This window comes from Lepeophtheirus salmonis, chromosome 1 (assembly GCF_016086655.4).
Source record: "Lepeophtheirus salmonis chromosome 1, UVic_Lsal_1.4, whole genome shotgun sequence".
Lineage (NCBI taxonomy): Eukaryota > Metazoa > Arthropoda > Copepoda > Siphonostomatoida > Caligidae > Lepeophtheirus > Lepeophtheirus salmonis.
The window spans coordinates 21431669-21454356 of NC_052131.2; the positions used below are offsets into that span (position 1 = coordinate 21431669).

Sequence of the window (22688 nt, forward strand, 5' to 3'; positions counted from 1 at the left end):
AGCCTCATTTTGAATGTGGCCAAAACGAAAAAGGATGGAAAAGACCTCTCAAGGAAAGAAGGAAGTGGAAGACACAGCTTGAAAAAGGGATTCTGAGTTTCTGGGGGACCTGAAGAAGAAGATCAAGGAGGAATCCACAAAATCCATGAATCGCCTCTCTAACGTGTTTGACGTAGACAAGGGGACAATCAGGAGGGCTGTGAAGCAGGACTTGGGGTTGGTCCTCTTAAACAAGGGCCCCACGCCACCTGAAGGAAAGGAGACTGCAGAGGTGGAAGAAAGTCCGTGCATGGATCAAGGCAAATGGATCCACTGTAAAAAAAAGTTCTGGCGAGAAGATTTTCACCGTGGACCAGGTATACAACCGGTGGAACGACTATTGGCTTAGGAGATCACCAGAGGAGATCAAGGAGGTGTTCCGTACAAGAAAACCGGCCCTAACAATGGGTGTGGTGTCCGACGGCAAGAAGATCCCTCCCTTCTTTTTTAAGGCTGTGGAGAAAATTGGCAAGGAGGCCGACTACAAGGTGATGTAGTTTACCATACTGTCATGGCTCAAGGCACCTACCTAGAGGGCAACTATATGCGCACCCAAGATGGTGCACCCTCACACACATTGGATAAATGCCAGAGGTTCTGCGCGGTTAACATGGCTGATTTTTGGCCCAAGGATATGTGGCCATCATCTTCGTCCGATTGGAACCCGTCGTAGTTTGCCAGACAAAGGAAAAGAGTTTAAACAGGCCGTATAGAGAGCAAATAACTATGGGAAACATTGCCCACTAAGGAGCCCTGTTTAAGGACCCAAAAAATGATTAAAAGACCAAGATATGTCCCGTTCCGAGAAGGAAAAACAATTCTAAAAAAGGACCCCCTCCCCTAGTAGGCAAGGGATGGCCCATTCCCCACAGAACAGAGGGTCGTGTTTCTACAAGTTTCCAGTCTCTGCCTTCCTTATCTAATAAAAGACAAAAATACTAGTAGTTATAATATGAGACGGTGCTTAGGAACATAGTCTTACTTGAATTGTTTATTATTCCCTCAACCGTTCTTTCCCAGAAGTCCTTTACTTCTATGTATTCCTCGGACCTGTTTGCCCTTGAATAAATATTTGTGTCAATGTCATAGCCACAATTGATTGTTAGATGATCGGGTTTTTTTTCTCGATGAAATTCATTTAAAGTGAACAGAGGCCTTCAATGAAGGAGGATTTTCTGATGCAATCATTTTCTTAAGATGAAACTAGGATAACTAAATATTTGGTTTTTTTTTAATATTGTATTTGTAAATTTATGTACATAATCTAAAAGAAAAAGTTTAGTATTGTAGGTAATTATTACCTTCTGTTTTTTTATAAAAATCAAAACGATATTATTACTTTAGTTTCTATTACACAAATACTTTTGTATACTGACTACTTTGCAGATTATGAGAGTGTTTTTTTCATTTTTTTTTTTTTTGTCGTATTGTTGATTGAGATTGAACATCACCATTCTAGTATACGTATGCAAGTGTTTGCCTTTCATTTTGGGAGTCTAACTTGAAATTCCTATTAGACTTGGAACTCAGGTTGGACTCGGGATTTGGTCTTTTAGTTCAAAGTCGGACACGGAACTCAGACTCGCCCCTAAATTTCAGCGATTCCACTGCCTTTATTTGAACAGGGGAGGCATTTTCTATTGAGTGAGATCTGCACAAACTGGTGAACCGTTGTGTTGGTGACCACAGTCTTGGCCAAAATATTGGTACCATAAAAAAAATCTTTTAAGAACAAACTAGTAAAAAAAATAATCTTGAATCGGGTCACATCACTAATAGTAAGTACATAGAGTAATCAAAAAGCAACTACTTCAAGGGCCTATATAATTGCTTACATAAATATTTTTTCTTCGAACAATTACATAAATCCTTTTTTTACATATCTGTATCCAGATTTTTCTTTGACTTTTGAAAACGTTGAAATATTATTTTTTTATGATTGATATTTTATTTATTCTCATTAGATATAGTTTTATAAATATAAAGATTTATATAAGCCCTTTTCCTCAAATATGTATTTTAACTTCAAGGTTAAATAATTCGTAAATAAATACTATAAATAACTAATGTATTGATATGGAGAAAAAAGTATTGATAAATGTCTCAAACTTATAAAGACAATTACTAATTTGCATATTCTAATCATGAGATTTTGAATATATATTCCTTAGAAAGAAGAAAAAATATTTGAAGGCCCAATACCGGGTTAGGCTTGGAAATTAGAAAATTTATACTAACTCATATAACTCTAGTAACTATACCATTTTAGAGGCTTAAAATTACGTTAGATAGTACCAAGGTTAATAGAGATGCAAGGTTATACTATAACGCGTGTACGACTGATGTTTGAATTCCACCACGTTTTTAATATAATAGATGAATAGTTGCGTCTCTGTTCAAAATCTGTTTTTCTTCTCCAGCAGGCGGTACTATATATAAAATTAAAAATTATAGAAATAGTTACGACATAGACTATGAGTAGGTGTGTGTTTTGCCAAAATCTGCCTATCTTGCCACGCAGTGGGTAAAATACATCAGCTTGACAATTCTAGCAAGTCCGATTATATGATGGTCTTACTTTGTATTTCTATAAACCTTGGAAAGTACTAAATTTATGTTTTTATTCCTGCTTCACATGTCATTCTCATGGGAAAAACTTATGACCCAAGTCGATGTGGCCCCTACAACTCTGACTTGAACCGGCTTTACTTTGTTCCGTCCTCAATTGGAATCAATGAGACGCATTATCCACCAGCCAATAAGCATCGTAATGACATGAGTAAAGAGACCATCCACAATAGATGTGCGGTTTTTAGACGTAGCCTGAAGCCTATAATCACCTACTAGGGCGACTGCATTGAAAAGTAATTATTCTGAAGGAGTTTTTCAAGAAAATTGAAGAAAAAACAGTTATAAAATAATATGCTGTTAAAATCATTTAATTGGAAGAAGTGTTACAATTTCCATGCTACACCCAGTATATGCATATACGTGTTATTTCAAATTTATATATCAAAAGAATACCGATTAGGAAAACGCTACTAAGGAAGGAAAATAAAATAAGAAAATGGGAAAAAAAAAATTATCGTTTAACAAGTTTCTTTCTATTATTGTCGTATAATTCTTTCCTCCCAATGTGTTATTATTTGTTCACATAATGCGTCTTCTTATGTGATATCATCATCCTTTACAATTTAACTGCATGATTTGGAAATAACTGTGTTTATGGTTTTTTTTTGGTATGGGATGCCTTTTTTTATTGTCATATAAAAATAATCAAAAAGCTTGGGGGGGATAGATAATTAAATATTTAAAGCAGGACTTTCTATTTATTATCTATCTACGTATGTATGTTAATGATAATTTAAAGAATCTCTGGCACATCGTTACCTTTATTGTATCACTCAACCTTTCCTCCAAAATAAAAGGCCCAAATTGTGTAGTAGTCAGCCAAATAAGTCAAATATATCAACTCCTATTTATCTCTGACGTACTCCAAGTTATATTATTATATAGTTTATTGTTATATTATTTCTCCACAATTCGATACTGTATTATAATATTGCTTAGTTATACTTTTTTAAGGAGTAGCTATACATTTTTATTTATATATGATAACCAAAATTTCTTCATATAAATATTAGGATGGCCAACATGTGTATATACACTATGTCTAAAAATAAATGATATATTGAATAAACACAAATGATTCAGTGCAAAAAACATATATTTATATTTAGCTTACAATCTTAGAACCTTTGCTATGAAATATAGCATCTACACGAGCATGCATTCATATAATTAATGATATTCTGAAGAGTCTCCAGAGGAATGTTGTTCCACTCTCTCTTTAGAATTTGTCCAAGTCTTTCAAATTTGAAGAGCAGAAAGCAGACTGTCTAGCCTGACCAATCATTGACCAAAGATTTTCAATTTGGTTGATATCTGGTCTGTTGCCTGGCTAAAACCCCTTATCCCAAAACTAAAGATTTTGGTTTTTGGAGCTTTAATTCAGTATTTGCAGCAGTGTGTGCAGGAGCACCCTCATGTTGAAAAATGACATCAGACCTCCTTTGAACCAGTTTTCTGGATGAAATTGGCCCAGTAGGTTATGATCAAGCCAAAATGTGTTCAAGATAACCTTCCAATATCTCTGAGACATAGCTATGAGATTTTAAGTGAAAGCTTTGAGGCATTATGTGAAGGTCAGAGAGCCCAGAAGCTGACAAGGCTCCCCAGACTTGGATTCCTTGAGATTTCTTAACAGTCTCTACGGGCATAACATTTCCCCGATCTCTTCCCCAAATTCGAATTACCGTCTAATTTGGGATCCAAAACTGGAGAAAGGGTGGGGGAATCATCACTAACTCACAAAATGTTTTTTGTGTCAATCTAGAATTTTTTTACCCTTTGAAGGGCTTGCAACCAAGAGTTTTGTTTAGATATCTGTTAAAAGTGTTCTTTGAGCACGTTTTACCCATCCCTGATAACCCACGAACCACTTTTCTGCAGCTTTGACGCCTTTTCCCAAAATATTTGGGTGTAATAATTTTTGCTATGATGCTAAGAATTTTCTTCCATCCCTTTCAAGTCTTATCTATCAGGCACTCACCTTTCTTAGACCTCATCCACCACTTCTGAACAGTTATGTATGGTATATGCATTTTACTAGGAACCTTTTTGATTGATGATCCAGCCTTTATTCTACTCACAGCCTCTGCTCTGACCTCCAAATCATAATACACGACTGGGCTCCGACTTTAATATTTTCATCAATGCTTTTGAACGGCAAATGAATTTTATTGCTGGCATACGTATTTAGAAACAGTTGTTGTATTCAACTCCATATTTTTGGTGTTATTTTGAAACTTTTGATGCAACAGGTTTATTTATTCGAATTAACAGGAGACAAATAGACTGATTAATCAATGTACCATTTATTTTGAGACACAGTGTATATAAGCATACAACGACTACGAGGGATCAACAAGGGAGTATAAGACCACAAGTAATACTGATTATTTGTTGTGAAGTTAAAAATGTAAGTCTTTGTTGAACTTTGAAAAAAAATGGGAACCAATATAGGAGTAATTCCTGCCTATATCATTGGTAGATAAGCAGAGAGGGTTGAGTGCATTTATTGTGTATCTTAGATTTTCTCCCAAAATATTTTTTTAATTATTAGACTGAACAGTATGCTGAGTCAAACTTTTCCTTTTTTCGAAAATCAAAAACTGGTTTTATTTTTTTACTGTGTTTTTTTTTCATGTAAATTTCAAAAAGATAGAATAACCCCAAGCTACATCCATTTCACTTTGAAAATTAAAGAAATTCGTTTTTTTTTCTATATTTCCAATTGCTTGTATATTTTATATAATAAAATATGTAATTTATAAATATTCATATTATAGGAATGGATATGTATTTCCCTTGATGTGAAAAGTTCAAATATGAAGACGTTTTAATTATAACTTAACATTAAGTTAAGTACGTAAACAATATGATGCTACTATACTCAGTTTAGTTATAACAGTTATAATTGAGCTCCATTTGTAATTTTAGTTAACTTTTAAATATTTTAGAAATCCATTGACAAAATCTATTTCCATATAATGTACACCAACTTTTTATAAGTTAACACACATAATAACAAAGTCACAAATTAATTTAATAAAATGTTAATTGTTAACGCAAATCATTGACTAAAATAAGATTAGAAGGGTGCAGGAAAGTTGATGAAAGAGTCAATCTACAGTAGTCTTTTGATGGAATAATCGACTTTACTAACGGGGTGATATAAGCAATGGGTAGTAAGCAGTCATTCATGGGTAGGATCTCTATTGGCCCCCGCTAGTCAAACTGTGTGATGAAGTTATTCAATATCTGTCTACAGATTAACACTAGGGTTGTATGATAGTGTTCAATATCAGGAGAGGTATAAGACAGGGCAAAATTCTAGCACCAATCATCATTGCAATAAACAGTAGATATGAAGATATTTATACCAATAGCTTGATAAGAGGATATATTGATCAAGACATAGAGCTCAAAGGACTATTATACGCTGACGACTTTACAATATTCCTGTCAGGTGAACCGGTGAATATTCACAAGTTGATGGGGAACTTCTGAGAGGGATAGGAAAGTTTAAAAATGCGTTGAGTCTTTCGATTAATATTGAAAAGTGAACCATCATAACATCAACAGAGGAGTAAATGCGAGGTGAATAACCCAACTTCAAATGCAGGTCATCATCTAAACTCCTAGGAATACATGTGGGATCCATCAAGGAGGAGAGCCTAGAAAAAAACACGAGTGAAATCATATCTAGACTCAAGAATGGTACGAAATTTTACCAAAATTTTGGAATCAATCTTTTAGACAAAGTTACAGCATGGAATATCGATATACTACCCAAGATAGTACATCTTCTGCAGTTCGTTCCATACACGGACGAAATGAAAGAAAAATCGAGAATTTGGTGCTGCAATTCATATGGATCAAAAATAAAACATGTATATCGAAAGACAGGCTCCAGACATCAATCATTGGTTGGGGAGTTGGATTGTGTATTATCGAAACGCAGTGGTTGTCCTTGAAATTCTCCTGGTTCAAGAGTATAAGAAAGATCCATGATTTCTGGGCGATGAAGATAAAAATATATTCTAACAACAACACGGGCTACTATTTTGAGGAAATAATTACCATGGGCCCAGGAGAGCTTTTTTCAGCTCTACCTAAGAATGAGGCTTATGGGAAAAGGCTATTATATTCTTGGAATTCCTTTATGTTGGGTGCTCTCCCAATATTGGAAGAAAATGAGCCTGTGAATTTTAATGGTATCTCCAAAAGTAGAGATGAGCTTATGATTCATTTGGGAATTGTTGCCTTAGGGCAAATAAACTCATTCCTATGGCAGCCCTCTTTAAATTTTGTAACGCACAAATGTATCGTTTCCATGCGACGCGTAGGAAAAAAAAAAGAAGTATTTTGTACATTGCGTTGGAGGGTCTCAATGTACAATATGTTCGTAGAGAGGTCGTGAAAATGAAAGTATCTCCCCCCCCAATTATTTTAGTTTCTAGGCGAGTCCGGAAGCTGAATAGATTTAACACAGGGATCGAGAAAGTGGGATGAAGAAACACATTCACCGATTCAAGAGAGAGATGGTTACGATATCGTTTCGCTACGTCAACAGTCTTCACCAACAAGTCGAAAAAAGATTAAACGGATAAACTCCGCTCTTTCTGCAAGGATCGCACGGAGACGTCTTTCCATCTCTTTTATAAATGTATACCTGTAAGGGAATCGTAGAAAATAAAATTAGGGATGCTCTTGGATTATAATTAAAAAAGAAGATTGGCTGGTGGTTATGCCACCGACAACTTGGGATCATCTAAAGGCTGATACAGTCCTCACGAAAGTCATGAATATTATATACTTTGCCAGGACTATGGGCTCTTTCATAAGGACTTCAGGACTGCTCTTTCATAAGGACTTCAGGACTCGGGGATTTCTTAGATGAATAATTAAGGTTTCTTCAATCGTTCTGAACTGTTTAATTTCCCACGTTGTGACGTCAACAAAGAGGGATCGATACTACGTCATATCTCATATACGGATTGATGCATTGGAGGAAAGAAAAATGGGGGAAAAAAGGAAATAAAATTACTACAATGCAAAGATTTTTCACTGGAGAGCAATATTTGACGGATATTTTTTTTTTTTTTGGGAGGAGGGGGAGGAATTCACCAGAACAAATATTGTTAATTTCAAAATTGTAACAAAAAATAAATAACAAATAATGTAGTCTTATAGGCAAATTTGTTAAAATAATGTCATAGTCAATACCCCCACACACCGTAGTCACGGGCTTGGTTAACCTGTGTTAATTGACCAATTATTTGATTACCTGTAACGGCAATTAAAAATGTATGAATGCGATCATAAAGAAAATATTGGAAAATCAGCTTCGCCAATCGAAGTAGGACTCTTATTTTCCAAATAAAATGCATTTGTACGAAGTACACCAACACAATGGAATAACTATTCCTCAAAGAATTCTTCTTTTAATCCACAGGCTGCCGATTTTATTAAGAATATGGAACAAGAATAAAGGTAATGTTAAAATTGTAAATTATTGGATGGACGGAAATATTATGGTTTGATTGCACTAGTCCCTTATTTTCCTCCTTTGATTGAGATGAGGTGTTGGGTATTACTTTTACCTCGAAAAGCATGAAGATAAACTTGCATGTTCAAATTTTTGGTTTTGTGTTATACTGTATATATTTTATGTATTAAAGATCAATCTTCATTTTTTTGAAAAAATGAAAAGTACGACCCACCTAAGTGAACAGGTTAGTTTTTAGTTTCCCATTTTTTTATTTTTTTTACAATCCGACAGATCATATTATTTTTAACAATGAATATGATATATATATACGCTTACTAAACACTGATCCTCAAGGGGTTAATCTGCAATTTATTTAATATCAGAGTATGTGATAAAAAGAATCTAATAAATACTTGATAATGTTTGGGTTTTTTATTGTTTATAAGACGTTATCAGGATATTACTTATAAGGATGAATATTTAATACTTTCATTCCTTGAAAAATGGTGACAAAAATACTTTTTATTCATCTATTTTCTTCTTTCACGATAATTGTACAGGAATAACTTTATACGAAAGCGAAAGCCTCATTAATCTCAAGACAATAACAAATTGTGTAAAGATATACACACATACATACAATGAGGAAAGGGAGGAGGAAATGTCAGAAAATAACAAGAAATGAACAAAACGTCAAGACTATAGAGCACGATTGAAACAAAAAAGTATTTCCATTGTTTTTTTATACTTATTTTTCTTGTGTACACATATTTACGTTAATTAATACAATATTTACCTAAGAAACTAAAAATAAAATAGGTTCAAAATTAACATATTTTGGTATTAAAATGAAGTGAAATACTTGACTTTGAAGAATGGAGATTTACACACGTTCAAAATTGACTATTTCTAATTATTCTTTTAAATTTTGTTTTAAATCGTAATTACAGCATGTAAGCCTATTCTCAAGGATTTTATTGGGGATAACCTTCATTAATATAAAGTGATCTAAATCGTGTTCATTTTATAGCTGACCCGCTTTTTTGGAATTGGTAATATGAGGAATGAATTTTCTTTTCCTCAGCTGTTGTCATTATTATTCAACTCTTGAGTAGTTAACTTCATTTTCTATTATACTCAAATATACTCAAAACCTCATTGAACATTCATGTGTGCTCATAAAAGACCTGAAAAATGTGTTCCAGAATTATAATTTGTAAGTACTTTTGAGACTTATAGTAAAAAGGAAGTTCGATATTGGAGTAATTCTTGCCAATGACCTTGTTTATGTCCTTATCCCCTCCTCTTTTGTCACTACTGAATATAGCTAATATTATGAAGCACCATGACAGATTAACTCCTCTCTTCCAAAATATTCTTAAAATTTTCAGAGTTAGTGTGATGATTCGGGTTTTTTTTTTTTTTTTTTTTAAGATCTCCAAAACACACATGATTTTTATCACTACTAATATATATTAGACTATTTCAGAAAATACAGCGTGAGGAAGCAATTCGTGAAAATTAACTTAAATGTTTCTAGTGAGAATAATTAAAGCGTTCCTAAGAATTACTTTCTTCAGGAATTATCTACAGTCATAAATAAACAATTTATGAAAAAAAAACCTTCGACAGAAAATTTTCCAGATTGAGGCAAAAAAAAAAGGGTATCAGCTCGTTTTTTTTTTTTTTTGGCTTCTATCTCGGAAATGTTCGGGCAAATGTTTATGAACATTTTTAACATAAACATAGAAGCCAAAAAAAAAGGGCATCAACTATTCTTGATGACGTAATAGGATAATCTATGCCAATGGTTCTCAAAGTGGGGGTCGCCAGAAAAACGGAGGGATTGCAGCATGATTTTGAAAAAGAAGGATGCAATTTAAATTGATCCTCAAACATCAAAAAAAAATTCTTTTCATTATATACATATATTTTATTTTCTAGGTCGAAATTCAACTTTTTTAAATTTTTTCGAAAAAATCCCAAAAGCCAAATACTGCCGATTTTAAGGGTAGCCCAGACTATAGTCCCTATGGGTACGGCATCTGGGTTGCTGTCAAAAAGAAGGCCTCTGCAACCCTTCACTCAATTGTTGAAAACACGAAGGTTTTTTTGAAAAAGGAATAGGCCAATATATCGGTGGACGTGTAAGGCGTTGAGGCCCCAGATTGAGGCCGAGATTGGCAAGTGTAGAAATAGCGTTAAAATATAAGACATTTAAAAAAAATGGGAATAAAATTTCATGAGCCTGAAAATTTTGTTCTATCATTATTTTATTTAAATGATGCATTGATGAAAAGGTATAATGGAGCGTTTTCAATTGACTTCAGCATTGTTGATGTCAGCCAAATAGGGATCTTAAACCCTCAAATGTTAAGACAATACAAACTTTTTTATCAATACTAAGGAAAATAGGGATCTATTGAATGTTAAGATTGGACCAAGAAATAAAAGTACCTAGTAACAAATCTCTATCAAAATTGTATCACTCTATTGCCTAGTTGTATAAATTATTTGACCTAAATATGTATTAAAAATATGTTATCACATCGTTATACAGTCTATTTTATTTAAAAAAATCAAGATATTTCTTTCTAATTATTTTACGGGTTTTTAACCTAATTGGTCAAAAAAATTGTACAAATCTACTCATTTTTAGTACATATGGCTTTGATTGAATTCAAATATCAGTATTGATCATTTGCATCAAGCAGTAGTCAATGGTGGTCTTAAGTATTTTTTTTTATTCTTAAAGCCATTGGATGTAGTTTAATACAGATTTATTCAATTTTTGTGCATTTCAAATTGTTAAAAATAGCATATTTGAGCCCCCATGAAGGTGTCTTATTTAGTTATAATGCAATTCATAACGTTTGTGAAAAGGTTCTTTATATATATATACATATATTAAAATAATATTTTAGTAATGGAAGTCATAGAAAGGATAAGTTCCTTTCTAAACAATGATCAATTAAATGCCTTTTTGTTACAAAAACCTACGTTGTCTAACGAATAAATATCTATATAAAAATAGTATTTAATTAAATTGTCGTTGTGAAGTATGATGTCACAATTATTTTTTATTTTACAATAAATTTTTTTATGTATCATAAACTAATTTGAAATTAAGAATCTAACCCTAGGCATTAAAATACGATTGAGTTAGTTTTTTATCCTCTCTCTCTATGTATATATATATATCCCATCAAGGACCATTATAATACAGAAGCGTGTGTAAAGATATGACGTTCGTATCTATCTATTTCTGCTTACCTTCACCTGAATGTATTGGGACTTTGGTGGTAAAAACGGGTTTCCAAGGATCATTTGAGACGGATATGCTTAATCGCTCAATTTCCTCCCTCTCAGTCGATGATGAAACAGACTCACTTAATCGTCCAAACTTATCCCCAAGCACACTTCCACTATTTCGACTGCATCGACTATTTCGGAGCCAACCAAGCCAACGATGATGCAGGTTTGTTTTTCGTGTTGTTTTACTCTCTGGAGGGGGGAGTGTCCCTCCGTCAGATCCACTAGTTGTTTTACTACGAGTTCCAGAAAAACTTGAGACATGACGGCTTAGCTCACTCACTTCTAAGGCCATTTCAATGCCTTTTTATTAGTAATAGTAGAAGGAAAGAGAGAGAGGAATGAAATAAAATTATTCAAGGATGATTTTGACTCTTGAAGGGATTTGAAGATGTCGCTCACTTCTTCGGGTTGTTTATTATTACGAAAGGGTTGAACAGCACAAAGTGTTGTGCTCTAGAAACAAAATGACATGGCGAACACTTGCTCAATAGCTGATGTATCGAAGGATACTACTCATACTTCCTTTAAAACGTTTTCCAAATTATTTTCTTTTTTCTCTACGAAGAGAGAGAAAACTTAACGAATAGTGATAGGACGCTTATTTTTTCTCCTTCTTCTTGATCACATTACCCCTTTCTCTATGTTAGAGACTTACCAATTATTATTACATTCCCCCCCCCCCCCCCCCCCAAAAAAAAACTCTCTGCATTAGGGATTCTTTAATATTTATGCTATTGAATACAAACTAAAATAACAAATAAGCAATGCTATAATCATAAAAAAATAAGAATCATATGAGAACATTGAATTTTTATGATACAAATTCCAAAATATTTTCCCTGTTTCAAGGGGTTAATTTATATTCAGTAGCGGTCCAATTTCTTGGGATTGGGCTGCTGCACAAAAAATCATCTGGAAATGCAAGACTGTATATCAGGGAGATTTATTATTTGATATAATCCGGCAAAATTTTGGGAAATGTTTTTTTGTCTTTTTTTTCACTAACCTCACAAAATACCTTGACCATCAGATGTGGTAGAAAAACATTCGGGATGATCATATCAAGCTGTTAGGACTCATGGGAAACTGGAGAAAGAGGAAATCAAATTATCAGGGATTAATTAAGGATTGTAGAAGTTTACTGCTCGATTCCAAATCTCGAATGAAACAATTATGTTTTTTTATACCTTGCAAGGATAATAGTAAACTTTTTAATGACGCTGTAAATGGCTTCGAGGATCGTGCAGAATCAATCTTCTAACATTGAAAGGTCCATGCAAATAAGATCTGTTCTATTGTGATGATTATTGGATTTCGTTGTGTCTACTTTTGGATTACGAAGAGTGGTGCGTCTCACCAATAAATTTTAACCTTACAGTTGGAGACTGAGTGGCAAATAGGTATTGAACTTTTTTTATATTATCTTCTTCAATGACAGTAGCTAGGTATTTGGTTTAAATAAACCTATATCTTTTAAACTTATTCATCGTCCAGAAGTATTATATCAATACTTGATCACTCCATGATAAAAATAGAAATAAACATATAAGATTGTAAGATAATTTACTCCAGAGGCACAGGGTGAGGCACAAGTGAAGGGTCGAAGCGAACAGAGCACAATCTATGATTGTGATAAGTTAATGAAGTATTTAGATAGATATTTAATATTATACATCATATTCAGAAATAAATGCAGACTTTCATAGACGAGGTGCCTATATTGATCTAGTTCTATAAGTCTAGTATAATCCTCTTAATGGCCTTTTGATAAACAAAGGGACTGCATATGAATGTCAATTATTCTTTGTAACGAGCCGTAGCAATAGTAATCTGTGATTCTTTCTATTAAGTATTATTATGTTTATGTCTAGTCGGGATCTTTGTCCCAGTTTTACTTATGATTTTATGTGTATACTTTGTAGTAATCTTTTATGTGTACCTCAGTTTTTATATTCTGTGTGTATAATAAGCTCTTTAAATATAGTCCTTGATTCGCCTTTAAAACCTTCGTACTTTTTCCTTTCACTACTCCGTAGTTTGTTCCCTCACTCAAGTACCGATAAACACTACATTTTCCATATGCTTTTAAACCTACGAATTAAATGTCACTAACTATCCCTCTTCAAAGTGGGAATGAAATGTCCAGGAATGAATTTACTGGTATTGAAAAGACAGGGAATGAAATTACCTAGACAGCTATATTTTTCTACGCTTAGTCTTTTACTATCATATGAATACAATAAGAATCTTCACAATGTAACTTTAAAAAAATCTTGGCTTTAATTTTCTGGCATTCTCGTATGGCTCGTTTCCAAATACCTGATTGCCTTGAAGTTGATACATTATAATTCTGTTCAAATATAATTACAAAAACATCATGTTTCTTTTGAGTCAAAATGTTTTTGTATGTCAGTAAACTTGCTGTTGCGGTTTGTCCTCTTCCTTTATTTGGCGTGTGTTGAGGGGATGAAGACAATGATGAATAAATTGATATGAACTCAGGCAAAGAATCATTGCCTAACTCAAAGACAAATAGTTGTTAAGACTAAGTTTGGATTATTGGTATGGGTTGTTTTCTTGGGTCCAATAATTTTAAAGATGGCTTTTTGAGCATAGAAAAACCAATTTTGCCTCTACTCCTAATCTGCGTCGCATTTTCATTCTTCATGCACGTAACTGGTGATATGAAATAACTGATATAGTGAAATATTGATCTTTTTCTTATGGATTTAAAAAAATTGTCAGTTTTTTTTGTTTTGTTTTTAAATAAGAGCTCTAGAGGAAGGTTACTTAAAAATTGAATTCCAAAGCAATTATATATCTGTAATTATAATTTTGATTCAATTCGTTTCCATAAAGAATATTTACAAATATTTTCAAATACATACTTCACTAACTTATTAAAATGGTACATTGGCCTCAATGTTAAATTAAAATGGTACATTGGCCTCAATGTTAAATTAAAATTGTTTATTTAGTATATATTAAATGTTTAAGTAAATTACTAAACGCCATCATGTGAACTATTACATATGTTAGAAAAAATGAATTTTGAATTCCGTATAAACGGGGTGGGGGGAATTTCATAATTTATAATCTGAATACAATTGTTCCTCGAAGTAAGTAATTTGCTTAAAAAATAAAAAGAAAAGCACCCTACATTAAAGATTTATGTAATTACTTAACTGTTCAAACTCATGTTATTCTCTTAAATCTCTTTTATATAAATTTGTTCAATCACAAACCAGAAATGGAGATTGCAAGGTTTCTTATTTCCCAAGACGTTATTTTACAAACTTTTTAAATCCTTTCTTCGATAGACCTTGCCTGAGTACTACCAAAAGGGAGAGTGCTCATTATAATTCGATATTTTAAACAATATAGGAAGAAATCAAACCTTACATTCCGGATGCCCCTCAAAACATCCATGGGATTAGATTCTAATTGTAGTCTTCGATCTTTTTCTTTATCAACCGTAAGAAGTGTTTCTTATCGTTTTCTGCCATCAGTAATTCTCTAATTGATTTTTTCTAATTTCCTTTTGCGTAATTAAAAAAACAATCAAATATCCTCTTATTCAAATCTATTTTTTTCAAAACTTCCCTCTTTTCCATTTCTTCACTAAATGTAAAAAAAAGGCTTTAATTAAACACTTATCCCATAAAATCTAGTCTCCTTCTAATTGATGAATTCGTCATGTAGTCTAGTCTTGCATTCCCATCCACAGGTTCTTACCATTTTGTAGTTTATAAAACTTTTTTTGGAATTTCACTATTAATTCCATCCATTCTTCTTTCCCAGTTTTATCTTCAGTACCTATTATCATAAAGAGCCCGTCCCAAAAATTCGTACAATCCAAGAGATTAAAAGAGTCTTCCAAAAATTTATGAAAGATATAATCCCAAGCCCCCGAATTTCTTCATACAATATATTCTTCTCCACGTAAATTAGCTTGTTTGGAATATTATAAAATGTTGGTATATTGTATCCACTTTTTTTGCTAAATGTTCAGAAAAACCCCGTAACCCTCAACCGAACAATTGTTTTATGCTGTATTCATTCGTTCCAGATAAAAATTCTGGAGGGAACATTTCTAATGGTAAATGTAGGGTACTTAGACATTATGTTAACAATTACATTTTGAATCGTTTTACGATTTTCCCTTCCTTCTAGTGCAACAAACGATCCCAGTTTTTTAATGACTTGTATAGTTTCCAACTTTTAAAAGTATAGTGTATTCGATCTTTTTTCATAAGTTTTGACTTTTGAAAATTGACTTCTAATCCATAAATGCATTTAAACTTTTGTCGGTAGAGTTAAGTTATTTTTTAATTTGTTTTACGTCTCCTGCGCATAAAGTAGTCAGGTCGTCTGGAAACGCTTCTACTTTGTTTTCTAAGCTTCCTACTTTAATCCCTGAGATGCCAGAGTAATGGTCAATTTCCATTTTTAGATGGTTCAATGCAATTATGAAAAGACGGAGTTAAATAAGGTCGTCTTGGCATCACCCTTTACTGACTAAAAATCTATTATTACTCTTTTCATAGAATGAAATAGAGTCATAAATATGAAAATAAATATTTAAATTGTTTAATTATATCTAATTCGTAATTTATCTATTATTTCAACATTATTTAAGTCAAATAGAATCATCCCAAATCTTCTCAAGTAATTTCAACGGTGTTTTCTTAATGGAAAGTTGCAAAATACAGATGCATATCATTCAGATCTTATAATTGTTGAGATATATTAAAACTTCATATTACGAGTATTAGAAGGGACAGATAACGTTGAAACCTCAACTTTGTACCACTCATTATTATAACCTTAGAAGATAATACGTCGTAACTAAAGAGACCTTAAGGAGTGTTGAGGACTAGGAAAACTTATTTGACTCTTTTTAGCATAAATCAGATAGAAGGTTTACCTGATCCCAAAGAAATAATAAAGTTCAACTAAATAGCGGTGATAAGTGATGACGTCAAGGGAAGTGACATACAATACTAATATCTACTTCATTCAGTTAAATTAGTAATACGTTTGGTTGTATTTTAATAGATAATAGTAAAATACTTTGGGGGGAGGATGGAAAGTTCAAGAGGTAGATGGCTCGGAGAGAATAAAAGGACCGTGGCATTCGTCTAGGGGTGAGTAGGAGCCCATATCCTACCAGCATGTAAAAAAAAAAAAAAAAAAAAAAAAAAAAAACATGTAGCTGTAAGAGAAAGGAAAAAAATACAAATCCCACTCGGATACAACAATTGATCAAATTTATGTCTAGGCAGTAATGGGACGTTCACTTTCCGATAGAGAGGGAGGAAAAGACAGAAATTTGCAAAAACACTCATTAATTTGCATAAATACATATTTTATTTATTATCTTGAGAAAAGAGGGTTTATTTCAGTCACTTTTCTTTGTTTTGAGCTCTACAGTCAAAACTAGCTTTTAATCCCCTCTCAACCTCGATTCTCAATAGGGAAAGGAAACATTTGAAGTAACGTATGATAGCTAGTCTTCTGGGTTTTTTTTCTTGTTGTCAATTTTTAATTAAAATTAAGAGAATACATAATTATTGATTAGTATATACATTGAATTGATATTCTTATCAATGAGTATTAAATGACACGAATTGCAAACGAAGACCTATGATGGATATATGTAAATTACCATTTTATATCATACTGTTTTTGAGTTCATTATAAGGTCAAATCAGCTGCTTTAAATATGACAAGAGTCAATATATGAAAATTAATTAAAATAGATGAAAGGGAACCACAGCGTATTTTTGTATAATTCAAAAAGCGATTCGTGTAAATTATTTTTTTTTTTTTTTTTTTTTTTTTAATGTAGAGGTTCAAAGGTGTTTCTTTTGATAACAAAATTTGATTAAAGGTGGCTTACCACATCTATCATGCGTGTGCACAATATGATTTCTAAAAACTGTGCACATTATAATCTTCAAATCTCTAACAACTCCCCTGTCAAAATTAAAAGCTTCTATGATTTAAATTGTTTCTTGTTTCGGGGAGAGAAATGCTACGTTATTAATTTTCGTGCTTCAAAAACTTAATTCATCATGGCATTTTCACTCCTAGAAACATAACACATTATAAATAATAGAATCTTTTTATTTTAAAAGGAATAATATTTGAGCTTTGAAAATTATAATATGTAGCTCAAGGGTCCTAAAGTTTTTTATCAAAAACTTGATTCCTCTTTAATTCGTTTCATCCGTATACTAAATATGATTGCTTTGAGTAAAATAACATATTAAGTCAAATAAAATTTCTATCAAAGGTTTTAAACGAAATGTAGTCTTCTGGTTATTTGTCTGTCCATTAGCATATATTAGCTCAACGGTTTGAGTGATGCATACCAAAATTTGCAAGTATCTTTATTTCTTAATATGATAGATGTATTATATTTAACAACGAGATCTAAAACATATTAAAAAGACAATATATATAATAGTTATGATATAGAGCGCAGTCCCATAACACTTTTCAAGCCATTGCTTGCCTTGAACGATATATTTCCCAATCAAGAAGCGGAGTAAAATTAAAAGACGAAATTATGTTTTACTCCATTGTTTTTGAAATAACAAAAGCAGGTCACAATTAGCAGAATCACTCACAAACCAATGAACAAATTGTCATGAAATCTTAACAGTTGTCTTTTGAAGGTTTGTACTAACTGAAGTTGAGGTTAGTTAAAGAAAAATAGCGCCATCTATGTGTGAAGCCCGAGATTTATCAGCCCATGTGGTATACAGATATTCATTGGAATCAAATTTGTACTTAATAGGGGTTTCATGATATCAATGATCCGTATCGATTCTGATACGGAGTAATTAATATTCACTTACAAAAGCGTTCAAACAATATTTGTTAGTTCACCATTTTGATAAATTTTATAACATTTAACAATTTAAATGTTTCTTATTTTATAAAGTACAATTTTTTTAGTGAAGGAAAGGCTCATATATGAGAGAGGTTACGTAGTTGATCAGTCTTTTTTTTTAGTGTAGTAGTGAAGTAAGTACAAGTTTTAATACTAATTTAGTATAGTAACGTTTGAAGCATTTCAGTACCCCGATACTACTACAGTAAAGGTATACTGAACAACACTAAATTTACTTATCTAATAGATATTTTTATGGGGTGTATTAGTTATTTTGGGTTAACATTATATTTACTTAAATTAAAGTACCTTCAAGGGAAGCCAGTCTTTTAAATAAGAAAAATATTTGTAACATTCAAAAGATAACACTCCGAATGCTCTAGACATACTGATGTCCTCTTCAAAAAAGTCAAGCCCGAATTCGATGAAAGGAAAGGCAAAGAGACTTAAAAAAGTAAAAATCCCCATATATTCGTAAGACCTTAATATATTCAAAAATATATTTATATTTACATTTTTTTTAAAATGGCAAGTATAATGTCTTATAAAATTAACTCCATAAACAACCAATCCCGTGCTAAGAAGGTATTCAAATACTTGAATACATTACATTTCCCTGATGTATTAGCTCTAGTTGATACTCGCTTGGACACTGTCCCGCCTAATGTATTGCCAAAAGCTCACAAATCATTTCTGTTCAAAGCTCAATATAAAACCTCTCATCCTTCCAGAGGAGTCGTGTTGTTAGCCAAGGAATGGCGTAATTCAATTCTAGTATACGCAGACCCAAGCGGTAATTATCAACATAGATTTCATAGGAGCACGAACAAGATTTTTTGCCATCTATGCTCCAAATGGGAACTCTGAATCCTTTTTTAGCGAAATAATAAACAAGTGGATGCCAGGAGAGCTCGAGATAATATTGTCGGGGGATCTTAACATCGCAAGGAATCCAAAAAGAGATGTGCTCAAGTACGGCGGCTCTAGAAATATAAAAAATGTGCAAGATCTAGAAAAGGTTATATCAAGTAATTTTCTGGACGATCTCACCCTGAAACTACTACCTCAAAACCCAGGCATTACTTTCTTCTCATGGTCTTCTTCAATAAATCCAATAAGAGGCCGACTTGATTATATATTAGCTTCTCCAATCATTGCTAAAAATATTATTATTTCAAAGTACTCCCTTTGTATCCATCCGATCATCCCTATCTTAGCCAAATTTGAATCAGGCTACTCGAGAAAAAAATCATTTTGGAAACTTAATGTCTCTCTTCTCAGAAGTCTGAAAAAATTAAGAAAAAAGTGAATATTATCATAAAGTATTGTAGAGAAAAGCATGATATTGGGATATACTCATCTCTTCAAACTCTTGAAGGAATAGAAAACTCAGCAAGAATTATAATGAAATTAGCAGGGAAGGAGGAGGCAAAGAAAAGGAATTCGGTCATAGCAAAAATCGAAGCGCTCGAGGATCTGAAGAAGAAAAGAACTACAAATTGAAGAACATAATGGAATACAAAAACAAGGGTGATAAGAGCAAAAGCTGAGCTGGTTAAAAGCAACATCTCTGGTAAAGTCAATTTTAAAGGGATGGAAAAATACTCTCAATGTAGAAAATTACAAACGTTAAGGTTATCCGACGGCTCAGTATCCAACGATCCAAGATTGTCTCAAAACTGACGACCCAATTTCTTTCGAACTTAAATAAATGCAAAGACTACAACAGAGAGAACAAATGCAATTTCTGCGAAAGTTAGGGACAAAGTAATTCAAGCTGTTGGTGGCAAATTTTGTGGAAGAATAAATACTCTTATTCAGGGTGGGAGACTAAGAAAAATTTTGAGCGAATGACTGAGCCAATTAAGTGCAGTGAAATTTTAGAATACTTAACTACTTATAAAATTCGAAGGGGAGTCCTGGTAATTCCGGGGATTTATTGTTTTTTTATAAGACTTTCGCTTCTGACTTATCTCTTGTTCTTTAGGGTGCCTACGAGGAGATCTTTGATGTGGGTGGTATTCCGGATTTCATTAGTTCTGGAACTTTGGTGCTGTTCCCTAAAAAAGGAAAATATACTTTAAATATAAGTAATTATAGACCAATTACACTACTAAACTCATCATATAAAATAATGACGGGCATTCTAAATATGAGATTGGTAAAATTGCTCCCAAGTATTATTACGAGCGAACCGAAAGGAGTAATGATAGCGAGACTGGCAGAAGACATTCCTCGCATTATACAGGATTCCATCAGAGAATTAAAAAACGAGAAAAAACGTTTTGCTGTATCTTTGAGAGATTTTGACTCGGTTTCTCATAGTTATATACTTCGACAATTAATCATAGATGCATTCCCCAGGTGCATCCATATGATTGCCACTGTCCTTGGTCGAGCTCCCGGCAAAATAGAGATAGGAAATTACTCGTCCTGGCTATATAATACAAACAAATATAATATAAACAAAACTTACAAATCATTTTGGTCCGCATACGACTTCACACTGATCCTTGAGGGTACTTCAGAGGGCTTAACCCAGTCTTTCATTACAACTTTCCAACCACTAGATAAATTTAAAGATGAATCAGGCCTAAGAGTTAATCTCCGCAAACCAGAGGTCCTTACGTCTGATGAGGGTGCATTCAGAACTACTTTTCTATATCTGAAAATATCGCAATTCTCCTCTATTTTGGCCTTAAAGGGGGAGATGCTGCTATTTAAAAGAAACCAGACACAAATCATTTCAAAATTAGAAAATCGGAAGAGTTTTTACTCATCCCTCCAGCTGATTCTCATAGACAAAGTCAAGGTTTGGAATACAATTATTATACGAAAGGTTGCACATCTGCTGGGATTCATTCCATATAACGAAGGCTCCTATCGAAAAATAGATCGTATTTGTGATGACTTCGTCTGCAGTAAAATAAGATCTTAGATATTAAAATGCAGAATTGAGGCCTCCATTCCCGATTGGGGGTTAGTATGTTTTAACACTGAATACCTATGGAAATACTTAAAATACTCGTGGTTTTCAAGACTGTTGAAAAGCGAGGACCTTTGTGCTCTAAGGATAAAAAATAAATTCTTTATGTGGACAGGATATCAGCTGAACGAAAGAACTCATATGGGTCCATTAAAACTACAAAAACAATAAAGACATTGGACTCCTTCTGGGCCAAAATGGTGGGCTCTTGGGATTCCGTTTTTTGGTCATTCCTTCCCTTATTAGGTCCACACGAGCCCCTAAATTATAATATAAGGATACATAGTAATGAAAAACTATATATATCAGATTCACTCACTTCATTCAGACAATTAAAGGGAAGGAAGCCCTCCTTGACTTCCCACAACTTCTTGGTGAGAGGTTGTGCGAATAAGCAATGACGTGACACATATCGGGACTACCTGAAATTGGGCCCCAACACGCCAGCTATTATTGCTCTGTCAACATTGAGGATGAGCAGAGTCAGTAGAGCCTTTTTTGAAAGATTCCTGGAGAATAACCCAAGATGTTTAATAAAATATTCTAAATAACGGAGGAGGCATTCTTCAAAATCCCTTCATAAACTCGAAATAAAAGTGGTTTCGCTATAAACTAGCGACTGGGTCATTATTTACGAATAGTAAGACCTCGAACCCACTGGAGAAATACCATATATTCTTTAAAATCGAAATAAAGTCCTCTCGCTATCTATTCTATAATTGCCCTAGGGTGGTTCCCTTCCGTAAGGCAGCAGAAGGTTTAGTGTTCAGCACTCTTGGAGTGATTTTTTCGTAGAGCGACTGGCTCATAATGATGAACCCGGCATTGAAAGGAAGTATAAAGTGTGAGTGCATCACAACAGACTTCCTACTATTAATATATGAACATAAATAGAGAAGCAGCTGTCCCACGCCACTCTTAGTGAACCCATTAGAAAATTATATTAACATGATGACCCTTCTTTAATGCACATCGCTTGTTATGTCGTCTGATTAATTTTATAATATTTATTTTACGTACACGCGCAAGGTTTCTCGTGCGCTACCTATTATTTCTTACGTATGTTTTTATTTTATTATAATCTAACACAGGAGTCTTTGAAGTTTTAAAATAATGACATATTAAATTAGTGTTGTGTTTCCACTTTAAATCTAATTATAATTTTTCTATTCCTTATTTATAATAATTAATTTATAAAATTTATTATTTTATGTCAAGTTAAAGATGCACCTGAATAAATGGTAGTTATATAAAAATAAAAAATAATACAAAGTACTGAATTCGGTAAGTCGGGCAGTAAAAATTTAAAAACAATCATTATACAATTGTTT

At 33.0% G+C, this 22688-nt stretch overlaps 1 protein-coding gene across 2 annotated transcripts in view; it reads right to left on the reverse strand.

Moving 5' to 3' along the window:
• Positions 1-11985, reverse strand: part of LOC121120470 (uncharacterized) — a 130301-nt gene extending 118316 nt beyond the window's left edge. Inside the window, exon 1 of one of the 2 annotated variants that reach the window (XM_040715357.2) lies at positions 11429-11979. In XM_040715357.2, coding sequence (XP_040571291.1) covers positions 11429-11762 — 334 coding nt within the window. In that variant the 5' untranslated portion in view covers positions 11763-11979. Of the gene's footprint in view, positions 1-11428 lie in introns of both variants that reach the window. The other variant, XM_071889101.1, reaches the window with a different exon arrangement.
• Positions 11986-22688: the final 10703 nt, after the last annotated feature.